The sequence below is a fragment of the Halichondria panicea genome, chromosome 3 (assembly GCF_963675165.1).
Source record: "Halichondria panicea chromosome 3, odHalPani1.1, whole genome shotgun sequence".
Taxonomy (NCBI): Eukaryota; Metazoa; Porifera; class Demospongiae; order Suberitida; family Halichondriidae; genus Halichondria; species Halichondria panicea.
In genome coordinates, this window is record NC_087379.1 from 1,747,087 (window position 1) to 1,765,096 (window position 18,010).

Genomic DNA, 18,010 nt, shown 5'->3' on the forward strand with positions numbered 1-18,010 from the left:
TCTTTGCTGCCTCACTATGTCTTTCTTATGTTTATGGATGAACAGTGACAACAGCAAGAAAAAGTAAGGCCTGGGAACGAGGCTACTCTCCAGGCCACACAGTAGAGTCAGCGATCAATAATCGGAGCGATCAATTATCGTCAACTTTTTCTCGTGCAAGAGTGACTTACAACAAACACTGGTGCTACACAGAGGTGGACCTGGGTCTAAGCAGCAAGGATCCCAAAGAAGGCCGCTCAGATTCCTTTACCTCGAAAATAGCATACGCTAGATTGCAAAAACTGGTAATATCAATAGTCACACGATAACGATCTATCTTCGATTAGCTGCTATAACTTGGCACTCAGTCAGAAAACAAAGAATATTCCCTTGCACAAAGATAGAGTAGATACTAAGCTAGCCTAGTAGTCGAGCGCCGCCGCCCTCCTTGAAGGAGGTCGGGAATCAAGCCTATCCACAGTTTTGTTCTGGCCTGTTACGCAATAGTATCATGAATATCATTCATTCTATGTGGGTGCTAACCAATAGCGATGAATATCATTTATTAAAGTGGGTGTTGGCCTCGCCTCTCAGTCAATCCAACGTGTGCAAAATTCACACGTGGTACAGTTGAGTGGGTGTGATCAATGCCCTTGAGATACTGCAATCTGATTGGAGCTGGTGGAATTGTTGGATTTCCAACAACAGAACAAAACTGTGGATAGGCTTGATTCCCGACCTCCATCCGGGCAACGGTGGAGGGCGGCGGCGCCCGACTAAAGCTAGCCCTGCACAAAAACTTAAGGTCAACCAGAGTTCATATCATTTTTCGTTCACGCATGCGCACTAAGAAATAAATACTCTTGTGTAAACCACTTTTATGGAAATCAGTCAACAGGGGTGAAGCTCCAGCTTAACAGCAAGTCAACAATTCAGCAAATGAACAATTCATGACAACAGTTTTATCATTATAAAAATACGTTTTAAAGTTTGCAGTTTACACATAAAAATGATATTGATGCAGCTGATTTTGATGATACCTTCACACAAATACAATGGTACATTTGGATTTTGGGCATTCAAATGGAAACACTTGGCTTGCTCGCAAGGAGAAGCTGCATGGTGGAATGTAATAGTTACATACTTTGCTCTTTAGAATCATTACCTTTAGTAGCACTTGAAGTATGTACACCACTTCGTGCACCCTTGCTCCTAGTTGTGGGAAGTTTCGTGGCAACACCAGCTTGCTGACCCTCTATAAAATAGGCAATGCATTCAGTGAAGCACCCTCAAAAAAGAATTACAAATTACCTTTAGTATCACTTGAAGTATGTACACCACTTCGTGCACCCTTGCTCCTAGTTGTGGGAAGTTTCGTGGCAGCATCAGCTTGCGGACCCTCTATAAAATAGGCAATGCATTCAGTGAAGCACCCTCAAAAAAGAATTACAAATTACCTTTAGTAGCACTTGAAGTATGTACACCACTTCGTGCACCCTTGCTCCTAGTTGTGGGAAGTTTCGTGGCAACACCAGCTTGCTGACCCTCTATAAAATAGGCAATGCATTCAGTGAAGCACCCTCAAAAAAGAATTACAAATTACCTTTAGTAGCACTTGAAGTATGTACACCACTTCGTGCACCCTTGCTCCTAGTTGTGGGAAGTTTCGTGGCAGCATCAGCTTGCGGACCCTCTATAAAATAGGCAATGCATTCAGTGAAGCACCCTCAAAAAAGAATTACAAATTACCTTTAGTAGCACTTGAAGTATGTACACCACTTCGTGCACCCTTGCTCCTAGTTGTGGGAAGTTTCGTGGCAGCATCAGCTTGCTGACCCTCTATAAAATAGGCAATGCATTCAGTGAAGCACCCTCAAAAAAGAATTACAAATTACCTTTAGTACCACTTGAAGTATGTACACCACTTCGTGCACCCTTGCTCCTAGTTGTGGGAAGTTTCGTGGCAGCATCAGCTTGCGGACCCTCTATAAAATAGGCAATGCATTCAGTGAAGCACCCTCAAAAAAGAATTACAAATTACCTTTAGTAGCACTTGAAGTATGTACACCACTTCGTGCACCCTTGCTCCTAGTTGTGGGAAGTTTCGTGGCAGCATCAGCTTGCTGACCCTCTATAAAATAGGCAATGCATTCAGTGAAGCACCCTCAAAAAAGAATTACAAATTACCTTTAGTACCACTTGAAGTATGTACACCACTTCGTGCACCCTTGCTCCTAGTTGTGGGAAGTTTCGTGGCAGCATCAGCTTGCTGATCCTCTATGAAATAGGTAATGCATTAAATAATGGTGAGACTCTCTATGTGAATATATTAAGAAATTAAGGAGCATAATTTATCATACATACATCACGTGATACGTGCATGTATACTTCATATTTAAATGATGCACACCACAATCAGAATGTACGTGTAATTAAATACAGAACTTGAAATGATGCACACCCACGCACGCACACGCACACATCAACTAATAACATATAGTGTACCTCCTGTAGCCTTCTTCTCAGATCCGGTAAGGTCCTCCTTATCCAACTGAGTTCCTACACAAAATACGCATAGGGTTCTTGTAGTACTCAGTGGATCGAACTCCTCAGGCATGCAACTATAGCTTACAAAATAATGTGTAAACTTACTTGTATTGTTGGCTAAACTTGTTTCGGATTCTGAAGAAGAATACCCGTACGATCCTCCCTGATTCCAGTCGCCTAAAAGAAAGAAATTAGCAATTTAAACAACGTTTACAAGAGTCTACAGTTACCTGCAAGTTCATCCCAATTCAACTCCTCATTGCCAGAAGGCTCAGACTGATTAGCAAGCGATTCTGTAACAGAAAGGAGCCTTATAATACATAGTGCGCATACACGATCAACTCACATGCACACACATACCTAATAGTGCACCTGCAGCTGTTTTCTTCTTCTGTGCAGGGCCTTTGCGCTTCTTCATTTCAGCCCTTTCTTTCTTCTTTCTCTCCCGCTCATCTTTTGCTCGAATTTTTCTCAACTTTTCCTCTTTACCCTTTTTTTTGCAAGCAATTCTTGAATCTTATCTGAACGTGTGACAACACACCCAGGACTGATGCCTCTGGGAAGAGGCTGGGTAGGTGGAGGCTCCTTGACGTCAAGAACTTGCTTAGTGCACTATCTTGCGACTGACTTGGAGGCATATACACCTTGTCCAGTTGAACAGTACCAGTGTTTCCAGTCTCTTGAGGGGAAGTGATGTTCCCAGCCTCTTGAGATGTTGTCAGCGGAGAGCTTGCGTGTGTAGACTGAGAGTTCACTTGATCAGTGGGATGATTTGAGAGAAGCCATTCATTGTACCTATGGTCTGTGATTATATCGTAACCATTCTCAAATCGGCGCTGGAACGTTGTCTTCTCTTTGGCTGTAAATTGAATACTTGATTTTGGAGCTCTTTTGGGCAATGGGCTAAACATTGGCAGGAACTGTAGACGAGGGCCTTCATTGTCTTCCATATCCTGTATCTTGGCTAAAATAGCATCTCGCCTAAATGGATAGATCCCAGTAGTGGCGAATCCAGATTGGACATTTCGCATAGTCATCGATTCCATCCAAGCATTAGCAAAAACCCTTGAGAAAGTATAGCGAGTGACACTTTTGCCTGGATTTTGACTAATAAACTGATGGCATGCTTCTCGCCAAGCTGACTTCAATGGAGAAAAACATCCCTTATCAAGGGGCTGAGTTAAATGTGTTGTATTGGGCGGCAGAGTGAAAATTACAACTTCATCAGGGGCAGATCCAGGAAAAACAAAAGGGGGGGGCTAGCTAGAAAGGGGCGAAGCCCCGTATGAGGCAGCCTCGCCGGAGGCGAATTTTTTGTAAGATTTGACCTTTGAACTTTCATATTAATACGTTGACCTCTGCACTTACTTTTAATACTATGGTGATACTGTACTGATCAGATGTACGTACGTACGTACAGCTAGCTAGCTAGCTAGGTACGTCCAGCTAGCTACCCTAGATCCTTTATACTCCTAGTAGCTGTTGTCTAGCATCTCTCAAGTGATTTCAAGTGAGTCTACAGATGCATAATTGGTGGCAAAATTGTTGTAGAGTCAGACTACAACACATGGTAGTTTTTTCAAAAGGGGGGGGCTTCAGCCCCTCAAAATCACCCCTGGATCCGCCCCTGTTCATGCTTGGCAGCCATAGCCAACATCTCTGGACAAAAATGGGAAGAGTGCCCGTCAAGGAGCAAGAGAAGTGGTCTGTCCCTTGGAGCAAATCGGAGAAAATGATTGCAGAACCAGCCATCAAAGATTTCTGCAGTCATCCAGCCACGTTCAGATAGAGCATAGCGTGTTCCTCTAACCTCTCCTTCATGCAGTAAGAGCCAAATTGAGAGTCTTGCGATCCCTAACTACCATCGGTGGCATACAAATTCCAGACGCACTTACACAACCAACAACAGTGATCTGAGTCTTATCACCAGACGACATTGCTGTCACATATTTTGATTTGCCAGCTACCACCTTTGGGGGTTTTGGATTCAATGGCATTCCGGTTTCATCCATATTAAATAGTAACTCTGGGCGGTCTCTAAGATTATAAGTATCCAGTGTCTCCTCCAGCAAATCGAAATAAGCATTCATACTTTCCGAGTTAGATGCTATGGCTCGTGCCTTACTCATAGGGGCAGGATTTTTCAGAGACAATTCAGGATGTCGCCTAGAAAAGGATGTCCACCATCCATCAGTCACAGTGCGTGCTACGTCTTTGTAATCTAATAGTCGTTGCACAATAGACATTAGCTTAGTATCTACTCTATCTTTGTGCAAGGGAATATTCTTTGTTTTCTGACTGAGTGCCAAGTTATAGCAGCTAATCGAAGATAGATCGTTATCGTGTGACTATTGGTTTTTGCAATCTAGCGTATGCTATTTTCGAGGTAAAGGAATTTGAGCGGCCTTCTTTGGGATCCTTGCTGCTTAGACCCAGGTCCACCTCTGTATAGCACCAGTGTTTGTTGTAAGTCACTCTTGCACGAGAAAAAGTTGACGATAATTGATCGCTCCGATTATTGATCGCTGACTCTACTTGGAGCGAATTTACCAGGAACATAATCTGTCAGTACAGTCATACTATCTATGGTACAGTACAGTACAGTAGAGTCAGCCTTCGTGAGGCCTTTAGTCAGTAGAGGAAGTATGAAAGACTAGAGTAGAGTAGACTATAGTAATACTATGCGATGTCAGACCGATTTTCATTTTTGCTATTTCTAACTCCTATGTATTACTATCTCTTTTGAACACTCTAGGCAAACCAGAAAAACTTTACTGCACTGGATTTGGTCAAGCAAATGCAGAGATACAGCGTTTTGAAGAACACTAGTCAGGGGAAAAATTCGTACAAAAATTTACTGCATTTTAATGTACTTGGGCGGGACTTATGAAATTTGTTGTTAATACCGGAAACGATCTTAAAGTTAGCATATCTGCTGAACCGCTTGGTCTATTCTCTTTTAAAAAAGTATGAAATGGACACTCAGGACTCAGGAGTTAACATTGTAACCATTTAATATCTATTATGAAGTTTATAATGTTTCTGTAATGTATATCTTTATGATGTAACTATGATAGTATGATGTCTCCTGCTTCAGAGAGTTCTTTTGGATTTAAAGTAACCATGCTATCTTTTCAGTATAGTGTATCATGTTTCAGAACTCTCATCAATGTCCACCTTACGCTTGTATCTGTTTCTTGATCTTTATAAGCAACTTTTCTGTCAATTTCATTTGGTCTAAATAATACGTTTTTAGTGTGATGTAGATTTAAGGCCATACAACTATAAATCTATGATACAACTCTGTTGACAGCTTCTAATTAATACAGTAGATTACTCTTGTCTTTTTTGTGTGCAAATTGAATCAGTTCTTGCAATTTAATAGTTTTGGTAGATTACATTGTTGTCCCTGGAATTCTCTCCAATCTTTCTTGTTTTTTTTTCAACAGAGGCTTTCAGATTGCTTCAATAAATACTTTCAGTAACTTCTAAGAACTTCTAAGAAATAAGTACAGCTATTGGTACACTTGGCTTGATTTTACTGCATTTCTATTCTCGGCTCCACCCATCTATCCATGCAATATGTGATTCCGCAAGAAATAAAAGCTTATTGTAGCAACTTTTTGCATAATCTGGAGAGAGTTAGAGATGAAAGACATGTTCACTTGTGTTTTTGTTCATTTTCATGTTTGATTGCCATAATGATGATCACCTTTGAGAAAAAATCACACACAAAACAAGCATCAAATGCTAAAATCATAAAAAACTGTTATAAAAATCAAATTCTACTCTATTTTTTACCCCTGGGAACAGCTGTTGTTTGCTAGACTCTTCCAGGGCTTGCGGAAAGCCCTTCTTGTTCACTCACTTTCTGGTCCCGTTTTTTATCATTAAATTACTGTACGAAAATACGCCCACGCACTACTTCCGGTCTGACATCTCTACTAATAGTATACTGATGTAATAACTATTCTGCACTGGCTTACTATCTACGATGCTATAGCGCTATTAAACATAATTATGTTAGAGTTTGCAGGCTCCGCCCTATGGGGTGCCGTTTGTCTCAAGAGTCAACGAGGTCAATGTTTACCTAGACTCGCAAGCCGTCACTGTTGCAGGCGAACAGTGACGACGGCTTGTGAGTCTAGTGTTTATACCTACCAGATCGATGTTTAGAGACACATTTATGCTTATCAGATGGATGTTTAGCAACCAAATCGATGTTTAGCAACCAGATCTTTGCAGACCAGATCGATGTTTAGAGACTAGATCAATGTTTACCTATCAGATCGATGTTTAGAGACCAGATCGATGTTTAGCAACCAGATCGATGTTTAGGGACCAGATTGACGTTGCAACCAGGTCAATGTTTAGCATGCAACCAGATCGATGTTTAGCAAAGCTACAAGATCGCACAAAGTGCAGATAATTATTAGGGCGTTGTTTCTTGTGACGAATTGTGCTAGCTAGCTCGCACAAAGTGCAGATATAATTAGGGCGTTGTTTCTTGTGACGAGTTGTGCTAGCTAGTTGCAAGATGTTATAGCCATTGCTCTTATACTACTGCTGTTACAAACAGCGGTTTACTTAATAGATTCTGAAGATGAAAATAGCACTGGCTATAATTAGGCAGAGTGGGCGGCATTCATCTCTCTAATTAAGGCGTATCACAAGAAACCACGTCCTAATATCTGCACATTGTTTTGAGACAAACGGCACCCCATACCGCGGCGCCCAGCTATAGTGGTTGCCCACACTCATTTTCACTTGTGGGGCTAGGTAATGAGGCCAACACATTTTACAAAAGACTGGCATCATTACTGGCAACCAAATGGAACAATCCCTACAGTAGCACTATGTGCTGGCTAAGATGCCGACTATCTTTCTCTCTCCTCCGATCATCAATCATGTCCATTAGAGGAGCAAGTAGCCTCGATTCAAGGCCGATTAAAATACGTATTTTAATCGGCCTGGAATCGAGGCTAAGGAGCAAGGTCCTCATGTGGGCACGCAGCGTTAACCCCTACAGCCGTGGACCTGGTTAACTCTGAATCTAACATTACATTATGAACTATTTCCCTTTTTTATCACTTACTTTGAACCTTCTAAAAAAATAAAAAATAAAAAATAAAATTTTTTCGCTTGATCTTGCTGCCCTCTATACAGTATGATGAAGGGGAGCTCTATGAGCAGTTCAGCGTGTTCTACAACGATGTGCTTCCTGAGTTCAGAATGGCTGGAAAAGTCGTTCAGTTTAAAGGTAAGTATCTAGATCTACCGTCACGCGACTTAGCTGGCGCTCTCCCTTGATTTGTCCCGTATTTTATCTTATTGAACTATTAAACATCGCATTACACACATATGGTCTGCTGTGGTTGTAGCCTCGAGACCAGGCAGATTAAAATACTTATTTTAATCGGCCTGGTCTCGAGGCTACTGTGGTTGCGGCCCACTCGGTATGGTAATACCAAGGGCGTATACGCCCTTGGTAATACCTTCACTCCTTTTTTCTCTGTGTCTAGTAAAAGCCTGGAACAGTCACCACAATGCCGATTGGGTTAATTATCCGACTGATCGTGCATAGCCTGAAGCTCCTGTTATCCTCCATCAAGTTGTGTATTGTTTGCTACAAGAATGGATACTGCTCGTGCTCACGCTGTCATAAAGAAGCTGACTTAGAGACTGAACAAGAGACGGAATCACTCCTGAAAAAAAGGCATAATCAGTACGTGGAGATCTTATATCGAAACCATGTTAAAATAAATAATGCAACAGTCTGAATTTATAATTATATTTTCGTATGGTGAAATTCTAAGTCCTTTATGAGTCTCTGGTTGTTGAGCATCATACAAAAATTAACTACGCAACCGCAATTACGTTAAACGTAACTATCTTGAACTGTACAAATTAATGTTTAAATTTAATTGGGCTGTAATTAATACGAAAAATTTGCACCAACGACAATTACCCCTCTATAATACGGTATTCGTGCGCTCCTGGTAATTATAGTTGTTGTGTTGCATGACAGACACAATTAGGACTAGACTGCATGCACGCATGCAATAATTTAAGCCAACTATATATATAGCAGCTATATAATAACAGCTTGAAACACAACATGTCATGCTATAGAGGCTTTTGAACAGAGCAGGTATATAGGAATAATATAATTATACAACAAGGTGCATGACCACACTGAAGCCACAATAGGAGGGGTGTACCATAGGTCCATAGCAACCACTTTGAAGTGCACGAGTTCATCTGATTGTATTGTATATAGGGCTAAAATAATGAGCACAATAACAATAAATATGGTTACAATACTACACTCTGTATTTGCAGCGATGATTTCATCAACGCTGCAAATGCAGACTAATATAAATTACACAGTGCAGCCTAGAGAGTAAAAAACGATGGTAATAAATATCTTGTGATGGGAATATTTCTAAGAAATTTTACTGATACCATTGTGTAGAGAAATGAATACTCTAAAACATTGGTATGGGAACCAAAGGTGGTGGGCCGGGTATGTGGTAGTTTATATAAGAGCAAAAATTGAATATTCTATAGTGGACAATCGCTTAGCGATGAAAAAGACCAATCGTTGTCGGCTAAGGGAAGGGAACTCTGGCACAACATTCCTGAATAGTTTATCGCATGATTTCATCAAGTTTACGGTTTACATAATTATTTTATGTGTTTTTTGGGTGACGTGCATTTTCGCTTAGCGATGGAACTCAAGCAAATTTGTTGGCTAAGGTCTAATTATTTTTGCACATTAATTGTTAATCTTTTGAAAGTCCAGAAATACTTAGTTTCCGGAGATATTTAATGTTACAAACATTTTTTTACGATCACCCCCATTTTCACCTTCAACTTTTGGGGAAATATTAATGTTGCAGCTTATTCATTTAGCTACCTATATAATTATACACAATGGTATCAGCACAATTTCTTATAGAAATGTTCCAATCTTGAGATACATGTAAGTATACAACTAGCTACACTCCCCTATATTGTGGTATTTTACTCGATCTCTATATAGGCTGCAATGCAAGCACTGTATATATATACATGTCGTATAATTATACACAATGTACTAATATAGAAGGTGGTGTGAAAGCTCTCCATCTCGGGGCATGGAGAGCTAAGAAAAAATTACATTGTATACAAAAGAAGGAAGTAGTTTAGTGATAGTAATTATATGTAGCAGTCAAAAATAAAAACAAAGCCAATATAAGTAGTTCATAGATGAATTATGTATTCAGGGGGGGGACGCGCCCCTCCTGAGATACAAGGTTGATATTGTCCATGTAAACAGGTCTATGCAACGATGAGCGGTTTCCTCGAATGCACATTATTGCAGAGCGAATTGATGCAAAAGATAGCCTGCATCTAAAGCCATCCCATTACAGCTGGGTAGGGATTTTGTCTTTTCGAGGCTAACAAATCAGCGAGCCTCTTGTAGAAGGTTGCTGCTTCTTTGCCCATTCCTCCCCAGGTTGAGAGGACTAAGGGTGTGAAGACTCCCCGCTCGATTTCTCTGACCCTTTGTCCGTATTCCCTCTTTTTGGCTTGCTCGTGTCTCCTGTAGGCATCTCCGGAACGGTTACTAGGTGCGGGGAATACATACAACTGCACGAGGTTGTACAATAACAATACACACACGCAGATATCCATACAGTAGCTTGTACTATGAACACGTATTGATTAGATTCTAATTTAGAATTAGTAGTAAACACTCTTTGATCCCTGCCATGCATGCACTGTGCACATTTTGTGTGCGTGTGCTTGCAATTGACAAACCTGATGGATACTGAACAATTGACAAGTGTTTCACTGACTTCCGGATAGAGTGATTCAACTTTCTCTTGTCCTCCTTCGACCACTGCATGGAGTCGCTGTTCTAATTGTAAACGTGCATAAAGTACTCCTCTCCCACTCTGTAGTCACCCAGTGAATCGGCAAGTCATTCATGAGAGATGTCCATTCTCTCAAATTGGGAGTTTGATTCTTTAACCCTCTTTCTTGAGTGCTGACTTGCACTCTTTGCACTTGTACCAGGATGGAGCACAAGCAGCTGTGTGTGTGTATGTGTGTTGTGTGTGTATGTGTGTGGGGGGTGAACAGTAGACTGGAGAGCTACCACTACTTTAGCATGCATAATTATATACCGTATAGCGGGAAATTTTCGTGGGGTGCAAATTTTCGCGTTTTTCGAGGGCAGAGTAGTCAACGCGAAAATTAAAACTGGGATAAACTCCCACGCACCGGTATACGCAGGTGCAAAACCTATTGGTGGGTGTGGTTTATTGGCATTGACACGAAAATTAAAACCGCGAAAATTTCTGCTGAGGGCTCTGGGAGCCAAATAGCGAAAATTTGCACCCGCGAAAATTTCCCGCTATACGGTATACAGAAACCAGTTTTCCCTAATGAATATTGGTACAGGAAAAACCCACAAGGGCTCATTTCCCATCAATAATTAATGTATTGTCAGGAGTGTATGAAGAGGAGTATGCGACTCCCACGCACATTTTATTCTACATCTCGGACTGAATTCGTCACTAACACTTGAACAATGTAGTTGTGTAACTGTTAGCCATGAATAAAATTAAATGTGGGCTATAGAGGTACAAACCACACGTGTGTATGCTGATATCATTTTTAACTAATTAACCACTATACCTACGCACCCACTTAAGATGCGGTCTGATAGTGACGTGGTATGACATACTTGTACCGAAACCTGGTTTACACTACAACTTCTACAGTTGGTGTACAAGAGAGAGTTAAATTTACCAGCCATGCGGTCCAGCGTGAAGACTTGCAGCCAGGTGACCACATCTACGTCTATAGAAAGCTAGGAATGTACGCACATCACGGTATCTACACTGGCAAAAACAAAGCAGGAGAACAAATGGTGATTCATTTCATTGACACAGATAGAGGCTCGTCAAAGCTAAAAGTTTCAGCATTTTTAACGGAGACAAAGGAAGCAGAGACTCATGCAACCTTGGACTCAAATAAACTATTAATGACACACTCTGTTGCTGATCGACAAAGCCATTTTCACGTACTATTTTACCTTTTCGTTGATTTCAAAATTCTTTAGCTCTATCGTTAAGTTCTGTAGGGATAAAAGGATCAACCTTAACTTGAGAGTACCAGTGATAATATTAATTTGTAACTTATGATACCAAAAAACAGTTCGAAACGATTAATCCTCATTCACCACACACTCACACCCACACACCCCACGCCCACACACTCTCACACCTGTCTTCTCTTTGTGAGCTCCTGCAGTGCCTTGCTCTCCGGCCCTAATGACAAGCTGTGTTGCTGGGAGACCATCCCCATACTGGCAGGCAGATAACCTCTGACCTCTCCTTCCACAGAGCAACAGATCAACTCCTCTTTGCCGTCCAATCGGTAGTCAGCCTGAGAGGGGGGCGGGGTGGGAGGTTGCTAAAACCATACACTAGAAGCACGATCTAATAGTGTGTTGGAAACGCTTACTGCACAAAACCAACTTTAGAATTCAGAGTATATATACACATAGCTATATGATATTACAGGTATACACGCAGGTATTTCAAAGGGCTACCAAATGTATCATTCTAATTGTGAACCTATATAGCTCAAGTTATGAGCACTCAAAGTGAGCTTTCAAAACAGGCCCATTTTCGAACAAATCATCAAGGCTATAATAGCCCATGTTAATGGATCCGAAGCAATCACTGATCTAAACACATCATTAGATGGCCATGTTGTACCAATACACCTACATGTGTATGCGATACACATATAATCCCCTCCCTATACACAGGGCTCACTGTTACTGTACATGTACGATACACTAATTCCCTCACTTGCACAATACCGGCCACGGTGGAGGAGAAGGTGTCCTTGTAAATGACATTACCGGTTTGACTGCTACGAACGTCCACCTTCCCACTCGACCATCCTGTTATCACCTCAGGCACTCCGTCCTCGTTCATGTCAAACCCTGCCATACATATCGGCTGGTGCTTCGACTGTGTGTGGGTGTGTGGGGTGAAACAGTACTCATAGTTATGAATATCCATTACTTGATCGTCCATACATTTTCAGTTTTCAAAAATAAGATGGATATTCATTCTACAGGCTTTGAGGGACAGATAGTTAGACACACCCCCACTCACTTTGATCCTCCAGAATCTTTCTTGTCCGCTGTACACGCCCACTATTCCATTGGCAAGGGCGTAACTGAACTTGTCTCCCTGCAGGGGACACAGTGCCACCACTGCCTCCGCCTCATTAATCTCTGTGCGGGTAAACATAAGATACATCAAGTGAAGTTGTGACAGGCAACATGTATGTACGTTCAGCTATCCTATCCAAACTATCCCTAAAGGTGGACCAAATAGGCAATCTCTCAAATATGACCGTTGATAACATATTAAAAGGTCTCGGAAATTGGATCCACGTAATTCAAGTTATGGCAGCTGAAAGTACTCTAACTATAAGCACTCTGGTTATGTGGTCACAGTTTGTGTACAAAACAACATCTCTGTATAATTGCCTAAACTTTGCTCTCCAAATGTACAGCAGGAGGCTCCACTACACACAACACATGTCCATACACACACACAGCTATACAGACACTAGCTCACCTGCGTACAGTTCATCGCCCTGGAACACCCTGATGTCATAGTCCTCAGAGCCTACCAGCAGCTCATTCCTCCCATCAGAGTTAAAGTCTGCCAGGGCCAGCGAGCACACATTGTCCCCGGTTACCTAGGCAGGTTGTCAAGGCATGAGCAATAGCTATTGTTACATTCGGTAGTAGCTAGCCTTAATACATAATGCAATTGAAGAGGAACCATTTTATAGTGGTACTGAGTAGATACTCACTGTCCAGAACGAGTCTTGTCCCTCATGGTCCAGTCCTGTGATTGCACAATTACCCCCAACAAAGGCCAGGGGCTTACTCATGTCCGCCAGCTGCCCTATCAGTATGGTATTAGCTCCGTCAGGCAGCTGCATGGAGAGAATGAAGTGTTTGGACCTGTGTTAGTAAGTCACCTCCATTGTTGGTTTTGGGGTGGCCATAACAGTTTTCCCTGTACATACTACCATCACCAGTTAGGGCCAGTTCAATCACGATAATTATTGTGCATAATTATATGACTGGCTGACTATTTAAATCTCAAACTAATGCATTTGTGCTAACAATCTCGCTAACAATCTCAAAAGGCAATAAGTAATAATTTAAAATTACTTGTCATTCCTACCCCAGGGTAGACCACACCCACCACCCCTCCCCCTCACCTCCTTATAGAACAGCTCAGAGTTTTGCTCCACATCATATGCCAGTACGTTGGTTTGGGTACCCACCACCAACACGTCCTGGTCCAGTTCCGGATCCAGTTTCCCCGCTGCCAATGATGTGACATGTTGTCCGATGCTCAGCAGAGTGATGTCAGAGTCTGAGGATGAGACTGAGAGACGTGCAGTGGATATGGTTGAGGGGGAGGGGCTGGACATACGATGGTGAGGTGTGTGTATGAAAACCTGCACAGGAAGAAAACTAAAGTTACTTTTATGATTGACATAGACAGCAATCTATTGTATATTGTAAGCACAGGGAACGTACGAGCCAAAGTGTGAATGTTGAGAGGTGCACTGTAATTAGAATGAACACTACCTTTCCACCATTTGTAGCTGCAGTTAGCGATGGATGCTTGCCATCGTAATGTCCGACCGTCACCAGTCTGGGGAAAATCTTCTGGTTCAGTTTGAGCGTGAAAATGGGCACCAGCATCTTTGTTGATGGGCTTGATTGCAAATAAAGGGGGCGTAGCTGCTCACCTTCAGCCTTTTTCATCAACGATCATTTCCATTTGTGATTTGAGCAAATGTTTTCTGCATTTTTTTTTCTGCATGCATGCTAGTCTATGGAGTGCTAGCCTCCCTCCTTTTCTGTTCTTTGTCACAGAAGATAAAATTGAGAAAGAAAGAAGGAAGCGACAAGAAAAAGGAGAGAGCCTGCTTGCTAAGTCGCGTGATCCCCTACTCACTACTGACGTAGACACATTTTAACGAGCGTGGGCGAGAGAAAACCTCAATAACTGTCCTCCCCCAGAGGAGGTCCTCAGCAAAAACATACGACGTGGGCGGGGGGTGGGCGGATAATTATTGCAATTGCCTGAGCTGCACTGCGCCAAGGGCGTATACAGAGAAGAGGGCATGCAACTCACTATGTACCCTACGTTAGGGTTTCCACACAAAAAATCTAATCTCTGCAAAATGGTATTTTGAGTGATTGTGCATACAAAGCAACTAAAATAAAGCAGGCAGCCAAAATTTCGCGTTGAAATACCTTTTCTTTCTTGCACAATAGCAGCCGTAAACTCTCACTGTTTTACAACTAAATGCGGAATAAGAATACTGATAAATATACTACAATTTACGATTACCAAGATTCTTGGTAATTCTGGCGCATGCGTAAACAGTGTATACCAGGCCGCCTTTCTCAGCGGCCTGGAATCGAGGCTAGGCTGGCGCTCTCTGTCTCTTCCTTCTTTCTTTCTTTGTTCCTCCAATTCGTCCCGTATTTTATCTTATTGAACTATGACAAAGAGGAGTGGCTGCGAAGGAGTATTCTGGTTACACGCACATGGTTAGCCCAGAGATACAAAAGAAAGGGGATTGAAAACGACCGCCCACGCCCTATGTAAAAGGACTGACATCCGGTGAAGCACTCCGTGTAATTATTGCGCTCGCAAATAATTACATGGAAAAGTTTTATATCCCTGGTTTCTAGCTCTCCTATCCACTAGAGATCACTCAGGGCCTGGGAGATACTTGAGAGAAGTAAGCTTATACCACTGACAAGCTCTAAGTCCGTTGTCTTTACTCTGTTTCCAATTTTTTTGAGTTTAGCTTGAATTACTCTATGTCAACTTTTCTCTGTCCCTCCTGTGAAGTCAAAACAGCAAAGGACATTGCTTGACTTGGTTATTATGTATCTAAGTGCTACATAGAATGGCTTCATGCTATAGATAAGCTGTACTGTTCATAAACGTTTGCAGTATAGTCCTTCAAACTGCTTTAGTATACTTTTAGACACGCCACGGGCCTGTCCCTCCTACGACTTCATAGTAAAGGCTATTTCTTCTTGCATAGCATTTATTTGTCTAGTAATAGTGGCTGCATGGCTTAGTCGACTTTTTAGAGCTAAATTCTCTTTACTTTTTAGAAAAATCAACATTAAAAATGATCAATTTCACTGTTTCTATGTACAGCACATTGTAGAGCAGTCAAGACTGGTAATGAGCATGCTGACTATAAATATAATCCTTTGTAGTTTTAGCCACGCCCTATAACGCGGAATGCTTCACGCAAAAATTTCGTAAAAATTTCGTTTCCAATCCCCTTTCTTTTGTATCTCTGGTTAGCCTCGATTCCAGGCGTAAGAGCGGCTGGGATCGAGGCTAGCACATGGTTAGCCTCGAATCCACGCCGATTAAAATACGTATTTTAATCGGCGTGGATTCGAGGCTAGCACATGGTCTGCTTTGGTTGCGGCCCACTTGGTAAATACCTTCACTCCATCTTTCTCTGTATCTAGTAAAAGCCTGGAACAGTCACCAATGCCGCGCCGATGATTGGGTTAATCATCCGACTGACCTTCAAGCTCCTGTTATCCATCATCAAGTTGTGTATTGTTTGCTACGAGAATGGATACTGCGAGTGTTCACGCTGTCATAAAGAAGCTGACTTAGAGACTGAACAAGAGACGGACTCACTCCTGAAAAAAAAGGCATAAATCAGTGGAGATCTTGTATCGAAAACCTGTTTTATATATAAACAAGCAACAGTCTGAATTTATAATCATATTTTCGTATGGTGAAATTCTAAGTCCTTTATGAGTCTCTGGTTGTTGAGCATCATACAAAAATAAACTACGCAACCGCAATTACATTAAACATAACTATCTTGAACTGTACGAATGTTTAAATTTAATTGGGCAGTAATACGAAAAATTTGCACCAACGACAATTACCCCTCTATATATGGTATTCATGCACTCCTATTATTATACTGGTTTTGTATCATGCATGTGTTGAAGTATGACCAAAGTCTGTGTCAATTGATTAACTTAACCTGATCAAAATTATAGTTGTTGCATGACAGACAATTAGGACTAGACTGCATGCAATAATTTAAGCCAACTAGCTATATAATAACAGCTTGAAACACAATAGGTCAAACACAACATGTCATGCTATAGAGGCTTTTGAACAGAGCAGGTAGGAATAATATATACAACAAGGTGCATGCATGACCACACTGAAGCCACAATAGGAGGGAGTGTACCGTAGGTCCATAGATAGCAACCACTTTGAAGTGCAGAGTTCATCTGATTGTATTGTAGGGCTAAAATATGAGCACAATAACAATAAATATGTTTACAATACTATACTCTGTATTTGCAGCGATGATCTGCAAATGCAGACTAAATTATACAGTGCTTGCAGCCTAGAGAGTAAAAAACGATGGTATTGGTACATAAATATGTGATGGGAACATTTCTAAGAAATTTTACTGATACCATTGTGTAGATAAATGAATACTCTAAAATATATACTCGAAATTGGTTTTATGGGAACCAAAGGTGGTGGTTATGTGGTAGTTATATAAGAGCAAGAATTGAATATCCTATATAATTATAGTGGACAATCGCTTAGCGATGAAAAAGACCAATCGTTGTCGGCTAAGGGAAGGGAACTCTGGCACAGCATTCCTGAGTAGTTTATTGCATGATTTCATCAAGTTTACGGTTTACATAATTATGTGTACAAAACTGTTTTTTAGGTGACGTGCATTTTCGCTTATAGCGCGCGATGGAACTCAAGCAAATTTGTTGGCTAAGGTCTAATTATTTTTGCACATTAATTGTTAATCTTTTGATACAAAAAATAAGCCCAGAAATACTTAGTTTCCGGATATATTTAATGTTACAAACATTTTTTTACAATCACCCCCATTTTCACCTTCAACTTTTGGGGGAATATTTAATAATGTTGGCAGCTTATTCATTTAGCTACCTATATAATAGTTAGACACTGTTTAGGAAGTTTCTACATGATTTAGAAGCCCAAAGGGCTGGTTGTAGTATCCCGAACGCAGTGAGGGTTCTACTAGCCCTGAGGACTTCTAAATCATGTGGAAACTTCCTAAACAGTGTCTAAGCATTTTAGATCATAGCAACCATATCATGAGTATTTAGCCAATCAGATTTGAATGTTCTTATCTAATCTTTGCTACATGATTTTCTAAGTGAAGTACATGATTTTCTATTGAAGTACTAGCCTCGATTCCAGGCCGAGTTTTCGCTTTTATAACGGTTAGGCGAACAACTGGGCCTGGTACTAGTTGTCTGCGCATGTGTCAATCGTTTGTCAGATTCTGACAAATGGATATTCTCGTTCACTTT

General features: G+C 41.2%; 2 protein-coding genes across 11 annotated transcripts; both read right to left on the bottom strand.

Annotated features, from left to right (window-relative positions):
* Nucleotides 1–880: 880 nt before the first annotated feature.
* Nucleotides 881–4,155, bottom strand: LOC135334331 (mucin-22-like). 8 transcript variants are annotated; one of them, XM_064529473.1, is made up of 13 exons: nt 2,887–4,155; nt 2,757–2,819; nt 2,632–2,703; nt 2,485–2,538; nt 2,167–2,256; nt 2,021–2,110; nt 1,875–1,964; nt 1,729–1,818; nt 1,583–1,672; nt 1,437–1,526; nt 1,291–1,380; nt 1,145–1,234; nt 886–1,094 (listed from the first exon to the last, which is right to left on the bottom strand). In XM_064529473.1, the coding sequence occupies exons 1-13, from the start codon at nt 2,942–2,944 to the stop codon at nt 928–930; spliced, it is 1,134 nt and encodes a 377-aa protein (XP_064385543.1). In that variant the 5' UTR covers nt 2,945–4,155; the 3' UTR covers nt 886–927. The 8 variants fall into 8 exon arrangements, with proteins under 8 accessions (XP_064385546.1, XP_064385549.1, XP_064385544.1 ...); XM_064529476.1 differs by lacking the exon at nt 2,167–2,256 and having other exon boundaries at nt 881–1,094; XM_064529474.1 differs by lacking the exon at nt 2,485–2,538 and having other exon boundaries at nt 882–1,094.
* A 5,625-nt stretch (nt 4,156–9,780) lies between these two features.
* On the bottom strand, nt 9,781–14,640 carry LOC135334317 (Bardet-Biedl syndrome 2 protein homolog). Of its 3 annotated transcripts, XR_010394237.1 has the most exons (11): nt 14,216–14,639; nt 13,840–14,082; nt 13,423–13,548; nt 13,182–13,305; nt 12,711–12,832; nt 12,399–12,563; nt 11,806–11,967; nt 11,615–11,656; nt 11,329–11,420; nt 10,333–10,606; nt 9,785–10,138 (listed from the first exon to the last, which is right to left on the bottom strand). XR_010394237.1 is itself a non-coding variant. In XM_064529457.1 (10 exons), the coding sequence occupies exons 1-10, from the start codon at nt 14,393–14,395 to the stop codon at nt 10,387–10,389; spliced, it is 1,476 nt and encodes a 491-aa protein (XP_064385527.1). In that variant the 5' UTR covers nt 14,396–14,640; the 3' UTR covers nt 9,781–10,386. The 3 variants fall into 3 exon arrangements, 2 of the variants coding, with proteins under 2 accessions (XP_064385527.1, XP_064385528.1); XM_064529457.1 differs by having other exon boundaries at nt 9,781–10,606; nt 14,216–14,640; XM_064529458.1 differs by lacking the exons at nt 9,785–10,138; nt 10,333–10,606 and having other exon boundaries at nt 11,329–11,415; nt 14,216–14,604.
* Between the last annotated feature and the right edge of the window lie 3,370 nt (nt 14,641–18,010).